Below are 24,607 nucleotides of genomic sequence, written 5' to 3'. Positions count from 1 at the left end.
CAGGATGATGTGGGTTGTCGCCAGGATGATGTAGGTTGTCGCCAGGATGATGTAGGTTGTCGCTAGGTGACGTTGGTTGTCGCCAGGATGATGTAGGTTGTCGCTAGGTGACGTTGGTTGTCGCCAGGATGATGTAGGTTGTCGCCAGGATGATGTAGGTTGTCGCTAGGTGACGTTGGTTGTCACCAGGATGATGTAGGTTGTCGCCAGGATGATGTAGGTTGTCACCAGGATGATGTAGGTTGTCGCCAGGATGATGTAGGTTGTCGCCAGGATGATGTAGGTTGTCACCAGGACGATGTAGGTTGTCGCCAGGATGATGTAGGTTGTCGCTAGGTGACGTTGGTTGTCGCCGGGATGATGTAGGTTGTCGCGAGGATGATGTAGGTTGTCGCCAGGATGATGTAGGTTGTCACCAGGATGATGTAGGTTGTCACCAGGATGATGTAGGTTGTCGCCAGGATGATGTAGGTTGTCGCCAGGATGATGTAGGTTGTCGCCAGGATGATGTAGGTTGTCGCCAGGATGATGTAGGTTGTCACCAGGATGATGTAGGTTGTCACCAGGATGATGTAGGTTGTCGCCAGGATGATGTAGGTTGTCGCCAGGATGATGTAGGTTGTCGCCAGGATGATGTAGGTTGTCGCCAGTATGATGTAGGTTGGTTGTCGCCAGGATGATGTAGGTTGTCACCAGGATGATGTAGGTTGTCACCAGGATGATGTAGGTTGTCGCCAGGATGATGTAGGTTGTCACCAGGATGATGTAGGTTGTCACCAGGATGATGTAGGTTGTCACCAGGATGATGTAGGTTGTCGCCAGGATGATGTAGGTTGTCGCCAGGATGATGTAGGTTGTCGCCAGGATGATGTAGGTTGTCGCCAGGATGATGTAGGTTGTCACCAGGATGATGTAGGTTGTCGCCAGGATGATGTAGGTTGTCACCAGGATGATGTAGGTTGTCACCAGGATGATGTAGGTTGTCGCCAGGATGATGTAGGTTGTCACCAGGATGATGTAGGTTGTCGCCAGGATGATGTAGGTTGTCGCCAGGATGATGTAGGTTGTCGCCAGGATGATGTAGGTTGTCGCCAGGATGATGTAGGTTGTCGCTAGGTGACGTTGGTTGTCGCTAGGTGACGTTGGTTGTCGCCAGGATGATGTAGGTTGTCGCCAGGATGATGTAGGTTGTCGCCAGGATGATGTAGGTTGTCACCAGGATGATGTAGGTTGTCACCAGGATGATGTAGGTTGTCGCCAGGATGATGTAGGTTGTCGCCAGGATGATGTAGGTTGTCGCCAGGATGATGTAGGTTGTCGCTAGGTGACGTTGGTTGTCGCTAGGTGACGTTGGTTGTCGCCAGGATGATGTAGGTTGTTGCCAGGATGATGTAGGTTGTCGCTAGGTGACGTTGGTTGTCGCCAGGATGATGTAGGTTGTCACCAGGATGATGTAGGTTGTCGTCAGGATGATGTAGGTTGTCACCAGGATGATGTAGGTTGTCGCCAGGATGATGTAGGTTGTCGCTAGGTGACGTTGGTTGTCGCCAGGATGATGTAGGTTGTCGCTAGGTGACGTTGGTTGTCGCCGGGATGATGTAGGTTGTCGCTAGGATGATGTAGGTTGTCGCCAGGATGATGTAGGTTGTCGCGAGGATGATGTAGGTTGTCGCCAGGATGATGTAGGTTGTCGCCAGGATGATGTAGGTTGTCACCAGGATGATGTAGGTTGTCTCCAGGATGATGTAGGTTGTCGCCAGGATGATGTAGGTTGTCGCCAGGATGATGTAGGTTGTCGCCAGGATGATGTAGGTTGTCGCCAGGATGATGTAGGTTGTCACCAGGATGATGTAGGTTGTCGCCAGGATGATGTAGGTTGTCCAGGATGATGTAGGTTGTCGCCAGGATGATGTAGGTTGTCGCCAGGATGATGTAGGTTGTCGCCAGGATGATGTAGGTTGTCGCTAGGTGACGTTGGTTGTCGCCAGGATGATGTAGGTTGTCGCCAGGATGATGTAGGTTGTCGCCAGGATGATGTAGGTTGTCGCTAGGTGACGTTGGTTGTCGCTAGGTGACGTTGGTTGTCGCTAGGTGACGTTGGTTGTCGCCAGGATGATGTAGGTTGTCGCTAGGTGACGTTGGTTGTCGCCAGGATGATGTAGGTTGTCGCTAGGTGACGTTGGTTGTCGCTAGGTGACGTTGGTTGTCGCCGGGTGCTGACTTTGGTGAATTCCATTGGCGACAACCTACGTCAACTGGCGACAGGTACCGGCGACTGAATTGTCTTCAGTTGTCGCCGACAGGGTCGTTGCTTGTTGTAGCTTGCCGCGGGTGGACGTAGGTTGACTTTGGTTGTCGTAGGTTGTCTGAGATGTGGTCGTAGGTGGACGGCCAAATGGGTCGCTGGTTGTCGTTAGCTTGCCGTAGCTTTACGTCGACTGGGTGGTAAGTTGTCGTAGACATTGTCGTCAGGGGTTCCAGTCCCCGCTTTTTCGGCGACTTGCTACGACTGTGACAGTCGCCAGTTGTCGTCGAAAAAATCGCCCAAGTGGGACAGGGGCTTAACACTATCCTTCACACACTACGGACAATTTGCATCTATACCAACCAATTAGCCTACAAACCTGTACGTCTTTGAAGTGTGGGAGGAAACTGGAGCACCCGGGGAAAACCCATGCTGGTCACAGGGAGAACATACAAACTCCGTACAGACAGCACCCTTAGTCAGGATCGAACCTGGGACTGCCGCTGCGCTACTGTGCCGCTCTGGTTTAATGGTTCAATGGTGCTTTGTGAAATTATTTTCTTGTAAATAGCCCAGCCACTGTTCCATTAAATATTTTCCCTCTCAGCTGAAACCTATGCCCTCCAATTCTTGATTCCCCTATCCTGGGAAAAAGACTTCCATTCACCCTCTCTAATCCTTTATGATCTTACACACCTTTACAAGAATAATTATTGCCAAACCCAAGCACATCCCTGAGTAGCAAGTGTACAGAAGTTGTCCACTGGTCACTCATGCAAACAGCACCATGTTTTTGGCACCAATTTCAAAGTCCAGTCCACGTTCTAATTGTTATGAGTGGTGCCTTAGACTTTGATACCAAGTTAAACTAATCTCCTCCGCCTGCTAATAATCTAATGCAAGGGCCACAACAAGGTTGCTTGGGAGAATAGGAATTTATCCGTATCTCATGAGAGGTCCATTCAAGAAAGTCTGTAATGGGGCTTTTTCACGGGGCGACTTGACGCAAGATGTGACCAGAGTGAAGTGGTCGTGGTCTAGCACGATATCATACGATATAACGGGGGGGTAGACAAAGAGTTCCCACGGTACTCGGCATTTCTGTTATTTGTGCGAGTGACTTGTCCGTCTCCCGAGCTTTCCCGTTAAATCTTGAATGAGCATTGTAAACTGTCAAGTGTAATTAAATCATCACGTGGCACAAATGATGTCATAATTTATTTTATGGCACTTAGAGACATGATTCCAACCTCAAACACAGAGGGTGTAAAAGCTGTCTGCGACTTTTTTACTTTGCAGCTGCAGGGCACAGACAGACTTATAAGAGAAGTTTAAGTTAACTGCAAAAACAGCACTTTTACATCTATAGCATTGTATGTTTTTAAATCTTGGATAACATTAAATGGTTCTCCTGTCGATGAACTGATATATCGTTATATATACTCACATGAGCACCCGGGATACTCCGCAGCCTTCGTCTCCAGCAGGTTCCGTTTTCTCTCACTGTTTCTATAATCCTCTCTGGATTTATCGTAGAGAATCGCGTTAAATTGGTACCATTCTACAAGTTCCCCCCTCTTGTTCCCTGGAGAAGTGATATGGCCTTACCTTCTGCCATCTTCCCTTTACATAAGCGTCTGTAGAGGCTATTCCTACAATGGCTACTGGGGAGGCAATCTGAAATCCACCTTGCTCACCCTCTCCCTGCTCCAAGGAGCCCACAGGCAGTGTTATCTCTGGCATCTCCTGTTGCCTCTCCATCTGTCTCTCTTGCTGCGTCTCCTCCTCATTCTCCTGCATGGCAAAAACCTTTCTGACACGCTTTACCCCCTTTCTTTGAGCTTTTCTGGGAGCCATCTCTGCGTGTTCCTGTTAAAAAGATTCTCCAACAATGACAATGAGGTGGGACGTCCTCGATGGACACATGTTCCATTGGCGATATTGAGAACACCTTTTTTACTCACCTTCTGTCCCCTCTGTCCAGCTTCCGTGTTTACCGTTCGCAGGAGTTCCCACGGTAACCGCAAGAGTTACTATGGATATCGCACTGGCCACGATATTCATAAAATGTTGCAATGCTCAACCACAAGTGTACAAGTCACTCTTGGAGAAATTCAAGCTTGAATTTTCTCCCGAGTACCCAAGTTACACGATTACCTGCCGTTAGCGCCACGGTGGTCCACGGTGGTCCACGAATGCCGTACTGTTATCGCACGAGGTTGCCACGATGTTAAACTCTGGTTACCTCTTGCGTCTAGTCGCCCCGTGAAAAAGGGGTTTAAACAAGAATCTGTTCCTGAATTCAACCTTTTGTATCTTCTGCTCGCCGGGAGAGGGGAGAAGAGGGAATGACCGGGGTGTGAGTGGTCCTTGATTATGTTGGCTGCTTTCCCGTGGCAGCGTGAAGTGTAGATGGAGTCGATGGTGGGGAGACTAGTGCGTGTGATGGACTGGGCTACATCCACAACTCCGTGCAATTTCTTGAAACCAAGCTGCGATGCAACTCGAAAAGTTGCTTTCTGTTATGTACAACACACGGAAATAGTGTCAATAAATATATGGAAGAACGTTGGTAACTCTGAAGGAATGCTCTTTCCCCAGGGAGTGGTGATGATGTGGGCCTTGATAGTGGGAGGAGGGGTTACGGGGAGGCCGGACATACACCTGGCGTGGAGTGGGTGGAGAGTGCTGGTGTGGTGACCAAGAAATGTCCTTAGACTGAAGGGACGCTGGAGTCACAAGAGGTCAAGGATCATTGACACAATGAGGGCAAAAGTTCACTGAAAGTGTGGGGGTCAAGGGTCAATGATATGGTGTGGGTCAATGATCACTGTTACACTGGGGGTCAGTGGTCGCTGGTACAGTGGGTTATCGAGGGTACAGTGAGGGTCAAGGGTCACAAGTACAGTGAGGGCAAAAGTCACTGATATAGTGGGGTTGAAAGTGCAGTCAAAGGTCATTGGTTCAGGATCAAGGGTCGCAGGCAGTGAGGTCATGTCAGATGTACAGTAGCGTCGAGGGTGATTGGTACAGGGGGGTCAAAGGTCAGGTGTACCAGGGACAAGGGTCAAAGGTACAGTGGGGCCTTGGGTCACACGTACACTGGGATAGAGAGAGGGTGAGTGACGCGGGGAGTGTGATCGTCCGTGGATTCTAACCCCTAACCTCTGACCTCTGCTCTCCCCCCACAGACGGTGGTGACGCAGAGGATGACCCGCCCTGCTCCTGGCCGCCCTCCTCGCCGTCCAGCAAGGGTCAGTGTTCGCCAGTGGGTGCGGAGGGGGGGGAGGAGGAGGGGGGCGAGGGCCTGCCCTACCCCTGCCAGTTCTGCCCCAAGTCGTTCAGCCGCCTGGCCTACCTGAAGCACCACGAGCAGAGCCACGGCGACAAGCTGCCCTTCCGCTGCACCTTCTGCAGCCGCCTCTTCAAGCACAAGCGCAGCCGGGACCGCCACGTCAAGCTGCACACCGGCGACAAGCGCTACCACTGCAGCGAATGCGACGCCGCCTTCTCCCGCAGCGACCACCTCAAGATCCACCTCAAGACCCACGCCGCCGGCAAGCCCTACAAGTGCGCCGTGTGCCGCCGCGGGTTCCTCACCTCCAGCTCCCTCTCCGGCCACATGCAGGTCCACGAGAAGGGGGGCCCCAAGGAGATGGCGCCCACGCCCGCCCGCCCCACCATCTGGAAGCCCGCCGACTCCCGCAAGTGCGGCCGCTGCGAGGAGGGCTTCGACCTGCCCGAGGAGCTCCAGAGGCACATCGGCGAATGTCACCCCGACTGCTCGCCCCCCGAGGAGCGAGCCTCCCTCCAGTGCGTCTGCTGCTCGGAGATCTTCGCCGAGGAGGGCTCCCTTCTCGCCCACCTTGACCGTGCCCATGGCCGGGACAAAGCCCCCCGCTGTGCCATCTGCTCCGAATGCTTCCTCTCGGCCGAGGAGCTCTACGTTCACATGGAGATCCACCAGAGGGCAGGCACCAGCAGCAACCACAGCGACAGCCCATCCATGGTCACGCTGGGCTCCAGCACCACCCCCGACTCCAACCTCTCGGCCGACGGCTCGGAGGTCTCCTCCCAGTTGCCCAAGCATCGGGCCAAGAAGAGGGGCAACCAGCCCCCCACGGAAGGGGCCGGAGGAGGAGGGTGTGTCGGAGGTCCTCTCCTCAAGCAGGCCAAGGTGACCTACAGCTGTGTCCACTGCGCCAAGCAAGTCTTCAGTAGCTTGGCCGTGCTCCAGAACCACATGAAGACCATGCACCTGGACAAGCCCGAGCAACTGCACACTTGCCAGCTTTGCTTGGAAGGTCTACCTTCCCTGTACAACCTCAACGAGCACTTGAGGCAGGCCCACGAGGGCGAGCAGGAGATCCTGACCCCCAGCAGGGTCTACCAGTGCAACTTCTGCCCCGAGGCTCCCGGAGATCTCAACAGCCTCCAGGAGCACATCCGCTGCTGCCACAGCTACGGCTTGGGAGGGGTGTCCAAGGAGAGCAACGCTTTCTTCTGCCCGCACTGCTTGATGGGCTTCCTCACCGAGACATCCCTGGAGGACCACATCCAGCAGATCCACTCCGAGGTGGCGCTGGCCCCCGGCTACCACTCGCCCTTGCTGGGGATGACCAAGGAGCCCTTGGTGGAGATCTACTCCTGCCCCTACTGCACCAACTCGCCCATCTTCAACAGCATCCTCAAACTCAACAAGCACGTGAAGGAGAACCACAAGAACATTCCCCTCGCCCTCGCCTACAACAACGAGGGCAGCCGGAGGTCCAGCCCGCTCTCCCCGGCCAGCTCGGACCAAGGTCCCGTCAAGACCGGCCAGGGAGGTCCTCAAAACCAGGGCGACTACGCCTGCAACCAGTGCTCCTCCAAGTTCTCCTCTCTGGAGGGCTTCCAGAACCACCTGAAGTCCCACCTGGGCAGTGCCCAGAGGAAGCCGGCTTGCCCGCAGTGCAGCAAGGAGTTCCCGTCCCACGAGGCTCTCCTCAAGCATGTCACGGTCCACTTCACCATCACCTCCACCTACTACGTGTGCGAGAGTTGCGACAAGCAGTTCACCTCCGTGGACGACCTGCAGAAGCACCTGCTGGACATGCACACCTTTGTCTTCTTCCGCTGCACCCTGTGCCAGGAGATCTTTGACTCCAAGGTGTCGGTCCAGCTTCACCTGGCCGTCAAGCACAGCAACGAGAAGAAGGCTTACCGCTGCACCTCCTGCAACTGGGACTTCCCCGGCGAGGGAGAGCTGCAGCTGCACGTCAAGCTGAACCACCTGGAGCACCGGGGCAAGGCGCACCGTTGCATCTTCTGCGGCGAGGTCTTTGGCACCGAGGTGGAGCTCCAGTGCCACGTCACCACCCACAGCAAGAAGTACAACTGCAAGTTCTGCAGCAAGGCCTTCCACGCCGTCATCCTGCTGGAGAAGCACCTGAGGGAGAAGCACTGCGCCTTTGAGGAGCGGGCGCCCAACGGCACCTCCTCCTGCTCCTCCGACGTGCCCGCGCACAAGGAGGAGGGGTCGGCGGCCGAGCTGAGGACCATCCTGGCCAACCACCGGGAGGTCCACAGCAGCCGGGACGGGAGCGAGGAGGACGTGGACGGGGCGGAGACCATGTACGCGTGCGACATCTGCGGCGCCGCCTACACCATGGACTCCTTGCTGCAGAACCACCAGCTGAGGGACCACAACATCCGGCCGGGGGAGAGCGCCATGCTCAGGCAGAAGGCGGATCTGATCAAGGGGAACCACAAGTGCAACGTCTGCTCCAGGACCTTCTTCTCCGAGGCGGGGTTGAAGGAGCACACCCAGACCCACGTGGGTCCCGTCAAGCACTACATGTGCCCCATTTGCGGAGAGAGGTTCCCTTCCCTCCTCACCTTGACCGAGCACAAGGTGACGCACAGCAAGAGCTTGGACACGGGCACCTGCCGCATCTGCAAGACGCCGCTCCAGTCCGAGGAGGAGTTCCTGGAGCATTGCCAGATGCACCCGGACCTCAGGAACTCCCTGACGGGCTTCCGTTGCGTGGTCTGCATGCAGACTGTCACCTCCACCCTGGAGCTCAAGATCCACGGGACCTTCCACATGCAGAAGACGGGCAACACCCCGACGGCCGGTGTCCAGGCGGCCCAGCGCGTCCAGAGCTTGCCCAAGCTCTACAAGTGTGCGTCATGCCTCAAGGAGTTCCGCTCCAAGCAGGACCTGGTCAAGCTGGACATCAACGGCCTGCCCTACGGCCTGTGCGCCGCCTGTGTCAACGGGGCCAAGCCCGCCAGCCCCGGGGTGAACGGCGGGCACCTGCCGGCCGTCCCCGACCCCGTCCCAGGCCAGCCCAAGGGCGTCGGGCAGAAGCACCGGTGTCTCAGCTGCAACGTCAAGTTCGAGAGCGAGGGGGAGCTGCAGAGCCACGCCTTGACCGTCCACCAGGAGATGCCCCTCAACGTCAACAACCACCCCAAGACGCCCCAGATCTCGCCTATGGCCAAAGTCAGCCCTGCACAGCCAGAGGAGGTAAGGGCCAGGGGAGGACAGGTTGGGGGGGGGGGGGGGGGGGGGGAGGGGGGGGGGGGCATGCATGGGAGAGCCACACGTGGCCTCACCGGGAGAAGGAACGCTGGCAAATCCGCGGAAATCTGTGGGGTTGCTTCAGGGATCCAAGTGTCACAAGGTTGTGCTCAACGTACAAGACCATAAAGGGAGCACTGTGTCCAGCTCCAGGCACCGTATGCCTTGGTTAGATCACAACAGAAACACTCTGCACAGCGCCAGTCTCCATACCCCCTGGTTAGACTACACTGGGAGCGCCACGCACAGTTCCAGTCTCCATACACATGAGTTAGATAACATTAGGAGCACCGTGCACAGTTCCAGACTCAATATCGCATGGTTCAACTACACTGGCAGCACCATGCTCACTTCCAGTTACTGGCTCTTTAGGTCGGACCACAACGAAAGCACTACGCACAGTGCCAGCCTCCATATCCCTGGATTGGACCACCTTGCATGTTTCCCAATCACCATATTCCTTGATGAGACCTCATTAGGGGCACTGTCCACAGTTGCAGTCACCACATCTCATTGCCAGACCACACTAGGGCCACATGAGTAGTTCTGGTCTACATATCCCAAGGTCAAACCACACTGGGACCACCACGCTCAGTTTTTGTCACCATATACCTTGATTAGTTCCCTGTATACCTTGATAGATCATAATGGGGACACTGTACACAACTGCAGTCTCCCTATACTGGGTTAAACCACTCTGGGAGCATCTTGCACAGTTCCAGTCTCCATATCCCATAGTAAGACCAGACTGAGTTACAGTGAAAACCATTGTTTGTGTGCTATCTATGCAAATCATACCATACATGAGCACATTCAAACCATACACAAGTACAACAGATATTGCAAAGAGAAAAGTACCATTCTGCAGAATATAGTGTTACAGTATTATGGTATTACGGTTACAGAGAAAGTGCAGATTTTAAAACGGGCGATATCCGCAATGAGGTAGGTTGGAAGATTTGGACTACATCCTTAGCTTACAGGAGGATCATTCAGGAGTCTAACAACAGGGAAGAAGTTGTTCCTGAATCTGGTGGTACTTGCTTTCAAACTTTTGGATCTTCTGCCCGACGGGAGAGGGAAGAACAGGGAACGGGGAACAGCGGGTGTGAGTGGCCCTTGATTATATTGGCCGCTTTCCCGAGGCAGCGTGAAGTGTCGGTGTAGTTGATGGTGGGGAGTCTGGTCTGTGTGATGGACTGGGCTACATCCACAACTCTCTGCAATTTCTTGCGGCCTTGGACAGAGTAGTTAGTCATAGAGTGGTACAGGACAGAAACGGGCCATTTGGCCCAACCTGCCCATGCTGACCAAGATGCCCCATCTACACTAGTCCCACCTGCCTGTGTTTGACACATAACCCTCTAAATCTTTCCTATCCCTTCGCTAAACCAAGCTGCGATGCATCCTAATAGATAGTTTTCTACGATGCCTCTGTAGAAGTTGGTAAGATTGAATCGGAACTGGGCGCCATCTTGGATCCTGACCAGGCACCATCTTGGATCTTAACTTGGCACCATCTTGGATCGGAACTGGGCGCCACTTTGATCCTGACGGTGCCATCTTGGCCCGTAACCAGGCGCCATCTTATATCCTGACTGTGCACCATCTTGAAACATGATTGGGTGCCATTTTGGATCCTGGCCCGGCGTCATCTTGTATTCAGAGGGGAGCTGGTGCATTCTATGGTGCACCAGCAGAAGCGGAAAACCTGCTCATCACACTGGTAACCGGAACGGTGGAAATAACGGCACAACTTTACTTAACAATCAGGGCTCTTCTGAAGGGAGAAACCAAGGAGAGATGCGCATTTCCAAGGCCTCTGTAGCATCTGTCTCGGCAGGCCCCAGGGCACTCCCTCTCCAACTGCATGTAAGTACTTTCAAAGGGCCATTCACTGCTGTACGGCGGGAACACAGTGGCAACTGAAGGAGGATGTGAAGGAGCGGGGGAGCTGAGGAGCGAGAGACTTGATAGACTATCTATTAACACTCAGATTCTCCCTGTCAAATGGCATTCATCGGGAATTAAAATGTATCAGCTTTAGAGCTCAGCTAGTTAGGGATGGAATCCATCTTGCCTACATGCCTGTGTAGGATAGTGAGGAGGGATGGCAGAATATAGAAAGGTTGAGGTATTTAGTTTAGGTTTCTTTATTGTCACGTGTACCGAGATACAGTGAAAAGCTTTCTTGTTGTGTGCTATCCAGTCAGCGGAAAGACAATACGTGATTACAGTTGAGCCGTCCACTGGGGTTTTCCAAGGACAGAGGATTCTAAAACAAGATGGCACCCAAAAGGGGAGAGTTTTAAGAGAGACAACTTTTTCACTCAGAGGGCAGTGTCTGGACTGAGCTGCTTGGTGGGTGTGTTTGGATGTGGATGGAAACCGAAGCACCAGGTGAACCTCCACGTGAGTGCAATGCAGCACAAGCTTTACAGCACAGCAACGTCTAACACTAGTAGTTTGCCGTGTGCTTTCTACTCCCAGGGGGACAGTATTCTCCTGTGTGGGAAGGAACTGGAGATGCTGGTTTAAACCAAAGATAGACACAAAAAGCAGGAGCAACTCAGCAGGTCAGACGGCATCTCTGGAGAGAAGGAATAGGTGACGTTTCTGGTCGAGACCTTTCTTCAGTCCTCCTTTTCCTTATAATCACCTCTTTTCCTTCTTTCTCTGCATGGCTGCTTCACCTCATAAAGCATGGAAACAGGCCCTTTGGCCCAACATGCCCACACCAACCACTATGTCCCGTCTACACTAGTCCCACCTGCCTGCGTTTGGCCCATATCCCTTTAAACTTGTCTGATCCATGTACCTGTCTGAATGTTTCATTTTGATAGTATCTGCCTCAACTACCTCCTCCGGTGGCTCATTTTATATACCCACCACTCACTGTGTAAAATAGTTACCCCTCAGTTTCCTATTAAATCTTTCCCCTGTTACTTGAAACTTATGTCCTTTGGTTCACGATTCTGCTACTCTGGGCAAAAGATTCCATGTGTAGATTCCAATCTATTCCTCTCATGAATTTGTTCACCTCTATAAGATCATCTGTTGTCCCCTGCACTCCAAGTCCTAACCTGCCCATCCTCTCCCTCTAGCTCAGGCCCTTGAGTCCTGGCAACATCCTCAAAGCTTCTCTGCATCCTTTTGAGTTTAACAACAAGGTGACCAAAACGGAGTAAAATTTTACAAATACGACCTCATCAACGTCTTGTGAAACTGCAACATATCATCCCAGCTCTTATACTCAATGCCCTAACTGATGAAGGCCACTGTACCGAAAACCTTCTTAATCACCCTATCTGCCTGTGACGCCACTTTCGAGCAACCACAGTGCCCTCCATAATGTTTGGGACAAAGACCCACCGTTTATTTATTTGCCTCTATACTCCACAATTTGAGATTTGTCATAGAAAAAAAAATCACATGTGGTTAAAGTGCACATTGTCCGATTTTATGAAAGGCCATTTTTATACATTTTGGTTTCACCATGTAGAAATTACAGCTGTGTTTATACATATTCCCCCCATTTCAGGGCACCATAATGTTTTGGACACATGGCTTCACAGGTGTTTGTAATTGCTCAGGTGCGTTTAAATGCCTCCTTAATGCAGGTATAAGAGTGATCTCAGCACCTAGTCTTTCCTCCAGTCTTTCCATCACCTTTGGAAACTTTTACTGCTGTTTATCAACATGAGGACCAAAGTTGTGCCAATGAAAGTCAAAGAAGCCATTATGAGACTGAGAAACAGGAATAAAACTGTTAGAGACATCAGCCAAACATTAGGCTTACTAAAATCCACTGTTTGGAACATCATTAAGAAGAAAGAGAGCACTGGTGAGCTTACTAATCACAAAGGGACTGGCAGGCCAAGGAAGACCTCCACAGCTGATGACAGAAGAATTCTCTCTATAATAAAGAAAAATCCCCAAACACCTGTCCAACAGATCAGAAACACTCTTCAGGAGTCAGGCACGGATTTGTCAATGACCACTGTCCGTTCATGAACAGAAATACAGAGGCTACACTGCAAGATGCAAACCACTGGTTAGTCGCAGAAGTAGGATGGCCAGGTTACAGTTTGCCAAGAAGTACTTAAAAGAGCAACCACAGTTCTGGAAAAAGGTCTTGTGGACAGATGAGATGAAGATTAACTTATATCAGAGTGATGGCAAGAGCAAAGTATGGAGGAGAGAAGGAACTGCCCAAGATCCAAAGCATACCACCTCATATGTGAAACATGGTGGTGGGGGTGTTATGGCCTGGGCATGTATGGCTGCTGAAGGTACTGGCTCACTTATCTTCATTGATGATACAACTGCTGATGGTAGTACAGGTGCACAACCTTTTATCCGAAAGCCTTGGGACCAGACACCTTTCGTAATTCAGAATTTGTCGGTCTTCGGAATGGAAATTTTTTTGCGTAGATTTTAATGGCTGGCTCAGTGGTAGAGTGCTCGGCTCATATCCGCAAGGTCGCGAGTTTGCACCTTGATCCCGGCAGAAGAAGTTGGAGCGGGGCTGGGCTGGGCTGCTGCTGGCTGTGGGTCTCTGGGATCTCTGTGCTTGCAGTGGGCCTGGTGGTCGACGTCCAATTGGTCCTGACGTCTCCGGTGACTGCACTGACCTGCAGCCATCGCCGTCGTGAAGACAGTACAAAGCCCCCACGCCGGTGCAATGAGCGGGGAGCTGGAGAGGGGAGGGAAGGGGTCACACACATGGCCGGGAAGCAGAGGGGTGTAGGTGGGGTGAAATTGAAGGGAGCGACAATCTGCTGCTGCCTGCACGCTGAGTTTAAAAGTTCCCACGCAAGACTCACGATACACTGTGTATCGTGTCTACCGTGGGAACTTTTTAACTCAGCGGGCAGGTAGCAGCAGATTGTCAATTATTAACCCTCCCGCGCAATATACTCTCACCTTCTCTTTTATGAATGGGGATTTAGTTCCCCTTTCTTCGAGGACCGACCGGAGGTTCCGCTGTCACCTCTGCGGGCCGCCCTCGGTGAACGTCCTGTCTCCCTGTCCCTGGGATAGTAGGGGGCGATCAAACAGCACAATACCCCCCTCCCCCTCCAACTCCAGAGGAATCCGCTCCCCGATGGGCCGCTATGGCGACAAGTGGCAGTTCGCCCACAGCCCGAACTGCGCGACCCCAAGAACAAGAAGTACCTTCCACACTATCAGCTTCTGCCCATACACTGCGGGTTCCTCTGAAGTTGGAGCGGGGCTGGGCTGGAGTTGCTGATCTGGGATCTCCGTGCTTGCAGTGGGCCTGGGGGTCGGTGTCCCGATGAGAGGGCGCAGCTCGGGCTGTGGGCGAACTGCCACTTGTCGCCGTAGCGGCCCATCGGGGAGCGGCTTCTGGTGGCCCTGACGTCTCCAGCCAGTTTGCAGTTTTCCTCTGTAGTTGGAACGGGGCTTAGCTGCTGCTGGCTGTGGGTCTCTGGGGTCTCCGTGCTTGCGGTGTCCCGTTGGTCCTGACGTCTCCGGTGACTGCACTGCGCTGCTAGCATCGCCGACGTGAAGACAGTGCAAAGCCCCCGCGCCGGTGCAATGAGCGGGGAGCTGGAGAGGGGAGGGAAGGGGTCACACACATGGCCGGGAAGCAGAGGGGTGTAGGTGGGGTGAAACTGAAGGGAGCGACAATTTGCTGCTGCCTGCACGCTGAGTTAAAAAGTTCCCACGCAAGACTCACGATACACTGTGTATCGTGTCTACCGTGGGAACGTTTTAACTCAGCGGGCAGGTAGCAGCATATTGTCAATTATTAACCCTCCCGCGCAATATACCCTCACCTCTTTTATGAATGGGGATTTAGTTCCCCTTTCTTCGAGGACCGACAGGAGGTTCCGCTGTCACCTCTGCGGGCCGCCCTCGGTGAACGTTTTCAAGGACCTTCAAGGACCGAAAAAAATGTCGCTATTCGGAGGTTTTCGTTATTTGGATCGTTGGATAAAAGGTTGTGCACCTGTAGCATAATGGATTCTGAAGTGTATAGACACATCCTATCTGCTCAAGTTCAAACAAATGCCTCAAAACCCATTGGCTGGTGGTTCATTCTACAGCAAGACAATGATCCCAAACAAACTGCTAAAGCAACAAAGGAGTTTTTTAAAGCTAAAAAATGGTCAATTCTTGAGTGGCCAAGTCAATCACCCAATCTGAACCCATCTGAGCATGCCTTTTATATGCTGAAGAGAAAACTGAAGGGGACTAGACCCCAAAACAGGCATGCTAAAGATGCTGAAATACAGGCCTGGCAGAGCATCACCAGAGAAGACACCCAGCAACTGGTGATGTCCATGAATCGCAGACTTCAAGCAATCATTGCATGCAAAGAATATGCAACAAAATACTAAACATGACTACTTTCATTTACATTACATTGCTGTGTCCCAAACATTATGGTGCATAGTGAAACCACAATGTATAAAAATGGCCTTTATTAAAATCTGACAATGTGCACTTTAACCACATGTGATTTTTTTCTATTACAAATCTCAAATTGTGGCAGAGGCAAATAAATAAATGATGAGTCTTTGTCCAAAACTTTATGGAGGGCACGGGATGTATCTGCACTTCTAGATACCTGTGCTCTACAACACTTCCCAGAGCCCTGCCATTCACTGTGAAGATCCTGCTACTGACTTCTGAAAATGCAACACCTTGCACCTATCTGTTTAAAGTTCCATCAACCATTCTTCAGCCCAACTGCCTCTCCTTGATCAAGATCCTGTTGCAATTTTTGATGGCCATCTTCGCTATCGATAATACCACCCACTTTAGTGTCATCTACACTTAATAATCATGCCTTCTATATTCTCATACAAATTGTTGATCTGACCCACAAACAGCAATGGGCCCGGCACTGAATTCCTAGGGCACACCACAAGTGGGAGAAGATTGGACTTTATTACCTTCCATCCCAGTGGGGAACGTGGGGAGCCGCTGTGGCGGATGTTATGTTAACCTTTATTTTATGTGGCTGTATGTCTTGTTGCTTTTCACTTGGTCTGGCTGTATGGTAACTCAAATTTCACTGCACCTTAATTGATACGTGACAATAAACTGACCTTGAACCCTGCTCCAGTCTGAGAAACAACCTTCCACCATCACCCTCTGCTTCCTTCCATGAAGTCATTTCACTAACAAATTGGCTATCTCTTCCTGAATCCCATGGGAAATTGAGACGTTAGTCAAAGGTTTCGAGAACTAAGGAGTAAATTAAAAAAGGAAATCAGAAGGGCAAAAAGGGGCAAGGAGATAGCTCTGGCAGATTGCATTAAGGACAATCCCAAAAGATTTTTATAAATACATAAGGGGGAAAAGGGTAACTAGAGAGAGAGTGGGACCTCTCAGCAATCAAAGCGGTCACCTCTGCGTGGAGCCACAGGAGATGGGCAAGGTCCTAAATGAGTATTTCTCCTCTGTATTTACCGAGGAGAAAGACAGTAGGACGGAGCAAATTGGAGCAGTCACTGGAAGTGTCTTGAGAGCAGTCAGGGTTACTGTCAAATAATTATTGAAGGTACTGCCGTGTTTGAAGGTAGACAAATCTCCAGGGCCTGATCTCATATATCCGAGGACATTGTGGGAAACTAGAGATGAAATTGCGGGAGCCCTGGTTGAAATTTACGACGTCCTTAAATACAGGAGAGGTGCTGGAAGACTGGAGGGTGACAAATGTTGTGCCTCTTTTCAAGAAGGGCTGCAGGGAAAATGCTGGGAATTATAGGTCGGTGAGCTTAACATCTGTCATTGGTAAGTTACTGGAGAGTATTCTGAGGGATAGCATATACTGGCATTTGGATGGGCAAGGGCTGATTAGGGACAGTCAGCATGGTTTTGTACATGGGAAGGTCGTGCCTCACAAATTTGATTGATTTTTTTGAAGACGTGAGCAAAAAGGTTTATGAAGGCAGAGCTGTAGATGTTGTGTACTTGGACGTAAGGCGTTTGACAAGGTGCCGCATGGTAGGCTGCTCTGGAAGGTTAGATCGCATGGGATCCAAGGACAGATAGAAACATAGAAACATAGAAATTAGGTGCAGGAGTAGGCCATTAGGCCCTTCGAGCCTGCACCGCCATTCAATATGATCATGGCTGATCATCCAACTCAGTATCCCGTACCTGCCTTCTCTCCATACCCCCCTGATCCCCTTAGCCACAAGGGCCACATCTAACTCCCTCTTAAATATAGCCAATGAACTGGCCTCAACTACCCTCTGTGGCAGAGAGTTCCAGAGATTCACCACTCTCTGTGTGAAAAAAGTTCTTCTCATCTCGGTTTTAAAGGATTTCCCCCTTATCCTTAAGCTGTGACCCCTTGTCCTGGACTTCCCCAACATCGGGAGCAATCTTCCTGCATCTAGCCTGTCCAACCCCTTAAGAATTTTGTAAGAATTTTGTAAGAATTCAGATAGCTGAATAGAGAGCAATTTGGCTCCTTGGATGGAAGCAGAGGGTGATGGTGGAAGGTTGCTTCTCGGACTGGAGGCCTGTGACTAGTGCTGTACCTCAGGGTTCGGCACGTTACTGTTTGTCATCTACATCAATGATTTGGATGAGAACATATAGAGGGCAAGGTTAGCAAGTTTGTTGATGATACAAAAGTGAGTTGTTTGCAGATAGTGAAGAAGGTTGTGAACAATTGCAGCAGGAGCTGGATCGATTGGCCAGGTGGGCGGAGGAATGGTTGATGGAGTTTAATACAGAGAAGTGTGAGGTGTTGCATTTTGGGACGTTGAACAAGGGCAGGACCTACACAGTAAATGGTAGGCCTCTGTGTAGTGTTGTAGAGCAGAGGGATCTAGGAGTGCAGATGCATGGTTCCTCAAAGGTCAAGTTGCAGTTAGAAAGGTGGTCAAAAAGGCTTTTGGCACTTTGGCCTTCATCAGTCAGAGTATTGAGTCTGAAGCAGGGTTTCGGCCCGAAACATTGCCTATTTCCTTCGCTCCATAGATGCTGCTGTACCCGCTCCATAGATGCTGCTGCACCCGCTGAGTTTCTCCAGCTTTTTTGTATACCTTCGATTCTCCAGCATCTGCAGTTCCTTCTTAAATATTGAGTATAGAAGTTGGGAGGTCATGTTGCAGTTGTATAAGATATTGGTGAGACCGCATTTAGAATATTGTGTTCATTTCTGGGCAAACTGTTATAGTAAAGATATTGTGAAGCTTGAGAGGGTTCAGAAAATATTTATGAGGATTTTGCCAGGACTAAAGGGTGTGAGCTATAGAAAGAGTTTGAGTAAACTGGGTCTCTATTCCATGGAGCGCAGGAGGATGAGGGGGATCTTACAGAGGTATACAAAATCATGAGAGGAATAGATCGGGTAGATGCACAGAGTCTTTTGCCAGAGTTGGGGAATTGAGGACCAGAGGACATAGGTTCAAGGGGAAAAGATTGAATAGGATTCTGAGAGGTAACTTTTTCACACAGAGGGTGGTGGGTGTATGGAACAAGCTGCCAGAGGAGGTAGATGAGGCGAGGACTATCCCATTGTTTAAGAAACAGTTAGACAGGTACATGGATAGGACAGGTTTGGAGGGATATGGATCAAGTGCAGGCAAGTGGGACTAGTGTAGCTGGAACATTGTTGGCCGGTGTGGGCGAGTTGGACTGATGGACCTGTTTCCACACTGTATCACTCTATGACTCTATGACATCCAAGGCAGCCTACCATGTAGAACCTTACTAAAGATCTTGCTGAAATCCACACAGGCAATGTCTATGGCTTTGCCTTCAACAACCTTTTTGGTTACTGCTTCAAAAAACTCCCACGTACAAAACCATGCTGACTATCCCTAATCAACCCCTGTATATCCAAATGCATATATATATTATCCCTCAGAACCCTCTCTAGTAATTTTCCTACCACAGATGTTCGGCTCACCAGTCCGTTCCCAGGCTTTTTTTACGTAGAAACCGTTCTTAAATAGAGTCACAACTTTAGCCACCCTCCAGTCTTCTGACACCTCACTCGTGTCTAATGATGATTCATTAATCGCAGCCAGGACAGCTGCAATTCCATCTTGAACTTCCCACGGTATCCTCGGATATAATGCCCAGGAGATTTATTTATTTTCATGCCTTAACCAACTCTCCTCACCTTTCCCTTTTTACCTCCCCCTCCCTCCTCCTGCTCCTGCTCCTCCTCCTCCTCCTCCTCCTCCTCCTCCTTCTCCTCCTCCTCCTTCTCCTCCTCCTCCTCCTCCTCCGCCTCCTCCTCCTCCGCCTCCTCGTCCTCTCCCACTCAATTGTGAGCAGTTTTGGGCCCCATATCTGAGGAAGGATGTGCTAGTGTTGGAGAGGGTCCAGAGGAGGTTTACGACAATGATCCCAGGAATGATTGGGTTAACATATGATGAGCATTTGATGGCACTGGGCCTGTACTCGCTGGAATTTAGAAGGATGAGGGGGACCTCATTGAAACTTACCGAATAGTGAAAGGCCTGGATGAAGTAGATGTGGAGAGGATGTTTCCATTAGTGGGAGAGTCTAGGACCAGAGGCCACAGCTTCTGTGGAAGTCACTTTAGAAAGCAGATGAGAAGGGATTGAGTGGTGAATCTGTGGAATTCATTGCCACAGATGGCTGTGGAGGCCAAGTGTTGGGGATTGTTAAAGCGAAGATTGACAGATTCTTGATTAGTCCGGGTTATGGGGAGAAGGCAGGAGAATGGGGTGGAGAAGGAAAGATAGATCAGCCATGATTGAATGGTGGAGGAGACTTGATGGGCTGAATGGCCTAGTTTTGCCCTTGTAAAGGGGGCTTAGTCTGACACATTGTAACCTTTACTAGAGTCTTTAATATAGCACATGGCACACACGTCCCAGTACTGGCTGCACCCAGCCTTCAGGCGTACCAGGACAAAATGGGAGGAGGTGAGGGGAGGAGATCATAGTTATACTGATATGAGAGGGCGTGTTAATGGTGATGAGGTAGCTACATTATAGGTTGCATGCAGAAACCATCTACAGCCCTTATGACTTATGAACTTCTGAACCTCTACAACTCCCTCTTCCCTCTTCCCCTTCCATTCCCTGCTGCCTTCAGGAAGTAGGAGACACATCAACCACTGACGATAAATAGACTGTTTATTCCAGCATCGCAAAACCTGCGTAAATTGAATCATTCAAATCTCCCAGAAGGGCCGGAGTCTTTGACATTTTTATGCAACTGGAAATTGTGCAAAGCTTTTTAATTTGTTGTGAGGGATCTCCAGCTGTCTGCGGCCCCAGAGCACGGACTAACCTGTTTCATCTCTCCCTACCTCTCGTTATTATGTGCAGAATTTGAATCTGATCCAGATCAATGGAATTTTTACACATCTGTCCTGAACCATTGCCTGAACCATTGAGACTAAATTTCAGTCCCCCTCTTGGCTCGAAGCAAAAGGCTCTTGCAAGTAGCGGAGAGGCACCATTTGTCTGGAGCATCAGAGGCTGAGGAGCCTGACGGTAGTATGTGACTGACATGCCAGAGCCTTTGCTCCGAGCCAAGGCTTTAGACATCAGAGATACAGCATGGAAACAGGCCCTTCAGCCCACCGAGTCCGGGCAAACCAGGGATCACCCAGTACACTAGCACTCTCCTACACACTCTAGGGACAATTTACAATTTACAGAAGCCAATTAACCTACACACCTGCACATGTTTGGAGTGTGGGAGGAAACCGGAGCGCCCGGAGAAAACCCACGCGTTCACAGGGAGAATGTGCAAACTCTGTACAGACAGCAACCGTAGTCAGGATCGAACCCGGATCGCTGGCGCTGTAAGGAAGCAACTCTACCGCTGCTTTTTTCCCCGCAAATAAAAATAAATAAATGCGCAAAATAGAATTTCCCTTTTATGAATTCATTTCAGTGATGCAGACAAGGGACTGTTATCAGATGAAGAATTGAAACTGGAATCTCGTTCTTCCCCATTGGGGAAAACCGAACATAAGTGATGTCCATCATGCAGGAGTACATCCATTTATGTATAAAAGCAACGACAAATCTTGTGTTTGACGCAGTCTGTATTGTCAGTGAAGCATTGCGCATACCGTCCACACAATGCCAACCATGGCTGAAAGATCATAGTCATAGCGTCACACAGCGTGGAAACTGTTCCTTCAGTCCAACTGCCCACACCGACCAACATGTCCCACCAGCCTGTGTTTGGCGCACATCCCGCTAAACCTGGCCTATCCATGTACTTGTCTAAATGTTTCTTAAACGTTGTCCATCAAATGAGTACTCTGGCAGCTCGTTCCATACACCCACCACCCCTTTGTGTGAACAGCGGATACAATATACGGTTGCAGGAGGTGTTTCAAGTGTGGACTCCTATATATCAGCGAGACCAAGCACAGGCTCGGCAATTGTTCAAAGGGTCAAAGGGTATTTTATTGTTACGTGTACCAATTAAGGTACAGTGAAACTCGATTTACCATCGGGTCATACTAAAAGAGCAACAAGACGCACAACTTCATAAAAGTTAACATAAATGGTACCCGGGCGTGGCGCCGACAGACAAGAAGCCGAAGCAAAGAAGTCGAAGCCAAAGAACGGAATGGAAACGAGGCCGAAACGCCAATAAATCGAAAGAGTCCGAAGACGAAACGCCTACTAACCGAAAGGATGGGACGCCTAAATGCAAACTAACCGAAAGGGCGGGACGCCTAAATCCCAAGGAACCGAAAAGCTGCATTGCCTAAAAGCAAACTTACCGAATGGCCACTCTGTCCAAACGCCACCTACCCGAAAGGCGGCGTCGCCTACAGGCCAATGAACCGACTGCCGCTCAACAGAAAAGTCCAATAACGGACTTGACGTTGAAAGGGGCGGGACTTGTCAGCTAAACACATGAACTCCCATTCCCATTCCCATAATGACCTTTCTGGCCTGGGCCTCCTCCATTGTTAGAGTGAGGCCCAATACTATTGAAGGAACAGCACCTCATATTTCAATTGGGCAGCTTACATGCCAGCTGTGTGAATGTCGACCTGCAACTTAATTAAGCCTTGCCTTCCGTCTCTCTCCATCTGTTTCCATGGCCTGATTAAATTTTACTGATTGTGTGCCACGTTGTTACCTTTCCCTCAACTAACAATGATCCATTCTACATTTTCCTTGAACATCATCCCCTTTGATCTCTTGTTTTCACACCTTACCCTTCCATATCTCTATGTCTTCCTCTCCCCTGACTATCAGTCTGAAGAAGGGTCTCAACCCGAAAAGTCACCCATTCCTTCTCTCCAGAAATGCTGCCTGTCCCGCTGAGTTACTCCAGCTTTTTGTGTCTCCCTTCGATGTAAACCAGCATCTGCGGTTGCATCCTACACACAAGATGGGAATGGGAAGGAGAGTTAAATTGGTTAGCAACTGGGAGATGTAGCAGGGCTTGATTGTCCGAGCGCAGGTTTTCGGTGAAATGGTCGCGGAGTCTACACTTTATCTCGCCAATGTACAGGAGGCCATATCAAGAACCGGCTACAGTTGATGAGGTTGGAAGAGGCTCTCTTGAATCTCTCACTCACCTGGATCATTCACCTCTACCCCATTGCGGACATTGGACTTTGTCTCGGGAACTGATGCGCTACAACGCTGAGAACTGAACTATGTTCTGCACTCTGTATCTTCCCCTTCACTCTACCTTTTGTACGCGAGTTTAGCATTTGAATTTACGAGAATGATCCCAGGAATAAGTGGGTTAACATATGATGAGCGTTTGACGGCACTGGGCCTGTGCTCGCTGGAGTTTAAAAGGATGAGAAGGGTTCCTCATCGAAACATACCGAATAGTGAAAGGGTAGAGTGGATGTGGAGAGCATTTTCCACTAGTGGGAGAGTCTAGGACCAGAGGGCACAGCCTCAGAGTACGTACCTTTAAAAAGATGAGGAGAAATGTTGGTGAATCTATGAAATTCATGGCTACAGAAGGCTATGGAAGCCAAGTCAATGGATATTTTTAAGGCAGAGATTTTGACAGATTCTTGATTAATACGGGTGTCAGGGGTTATGGGGAGAAGTCAGGAGAATGGGGTTAAGGGGGAAAGATAGATCAGCCATGATTGAATGGCGGAGTAGACCTGATGGGCCGAATGGCCTAATTCTGCTCCTAGACATGAACTTATGAACTTATTTATTACGTGATCTGATCGCTTAGCACGCAAAACAAATCTTTACAATGTACCTCGCTGCCTGTGACAAGTATAAAACCCAAACCTAAACCTCTCCCTGCCAGGACTAACAGGCAGTGTGTAATATCGAACAATCAGGAATTGTTGAACAATTAGATTATCCATGCTTATTAACACGTGGAAAACATAATTGAGATATTAGGGAAGATAGTAATTTATCCTGTTTTATATGCCAATCATTTCAGTCATTAAAGGTGCCTTCAGAAATGTGCTCTGGCTTTTGTACATGCTAAGCTAGTTATAAGCTTCGTAAATTATGTGATTTAATTTCCATTAACTACATTATTATCTGTTGAATGTGCCAATTATAAAGATAAATGGAATATCCGCCTTAAGCAATTAAGGTGGCGGTGAGTTACAGGTTTTCTGACAAGGGGTGGTACTTAGACGGTGAATTCATCTCAAACTTGCAATGACGCTTACTCCAAATAATTTAACCCGTTGTGCATACATCCTCTAATAACCATAATGTCAGTGCACAGCCAAAGTCTGTAGTGCAACCAAAGACAAGAGAAAATAGAATATGAGAGGATGTTTCCACTAGTGGGAGAGTCTAGCACCAGAGGGCACAGCCTCAGAATTAAAGGACATACCCTTGGAAAAGAGATAAAGAGGGAATTTCTTTAGTCAAAGGCTGATGAATCTGTGGAATTCATTGCCACAGAAGGCTGTGGAGGCCATGTCATTGAATATTTTTAAGGCAGAGATTTTGACAGATTCTTGATTACTACGGGTGTCAGGGGTAATGGGGATAAGGCTGGAGAATGGGGTTGAGAGGGAAAGATAGATCAGCCATGATTGAATGGCGGGGTAGACTTGATGGGCCGAATGGCCTAATACTGCTCCCGGAATGTATGGACTTATGGAAACTGCTCACTCGTCTACTGAATCAAACAACGTTCCATCAACTAGAAGCAGGAGAGGAAAGTTCTAGACACAAGGAACTGCAGATACTGGTGTACAGAAAAATGACACAAAGTGCTGGAGTAACTCAGTAGGTCAGGTAGCATCTGTGGAGAACATGGATAGGTGATGTTTTGGGTCAGGACCCTTCTTCAGAGTGATAGTGGTGGGGGGGATAAACCTGGATGAGAGGAGGAGGCAGGATAAACTCTGCCGAGTGATAGGTGGATATGGGTAAGGGGGTGAATGTTTGGCAGATAGGTGGACATAAGATACTACAGAATGCGGAATATAGTTCTCAGCATTGAAGTGCATCAAAGGTAGACACAAAATGCTGGCGTAATTCAGCAGGACAGGCAGGAATGGGTGACCTTCCAGGTCAGACAAGTCAGGAGAGGGGGCGGGACAAAGATAGAATGTAGTCGGAGACAGTAAGACTGATAGGAGAACTGGGAAGGGGATGGAGAGAGAAAGCAAGGGCTATCTGAAGTTAGAGAAGTCAATATTCATACCACTGGGGTGTAAACTACCCAAGCGAAATATGAGTCGCTGTTCCTCCAATTTGCGCTGGACCTCACTCTGACAATGGAGGAGGCCCAGGACAGAAAGATCAGATTGGGAATGGGAGGGGGAGTTGAAGTGCTGGGCCACCGGGAGATCAGCTTGGTTAAGGCGGACTGAGCGGAGGCATTCAGCA

The 24,607-nt window shown here is 50.0% G+C and overlaps 1 protein-coding gene across 4 annotated transcripts in view; it reads left to right on the top strand.

Moving 5' to 3' along the window:
• The window catches only part of LOC129696414 (zinc finger protein 521), a 317,936-nt gene that overhangs the window by 140,385 nt on the left and 152,944 nt on the right, over positions 1–24,607 (top strand). For all 4 annotated transcript variants that reach the window (XM_055634288.1, XM_055634285.1, XM_055634286.1 and 1 more), the window contains exon 3: positions 5,437–8,756. In XM_055634288.1, coding sequence (XP_055490263.1) covers positions 5,437–8,756 — 3,320 coding nt within the window. The remainder of the gene's footprint in view (positions 1–5,436; positions 8,757–24,607) is intronic.

The sequence above is a fragment of the Leucoraja erinacea genome, chromosome 4, assembly GCF_028641065.1.
Source record: "Leucoraja erinacea ecotype New England chromosome 4, Leri_hhj_1, whole genome shotgun sequence".
Taxonomy (NCBI): domain Eukaryota; kingdom Metazoa; phylum Chordata; class Chondrichthyes; order Rajiformes; family Rajidae; genus Leucoraja; species Leucoraja erinaceus.
Note: the sequence above shows the minus strand (reverse complement) of the source record. Positions and strands in the feature narration are given on the sequence as shown.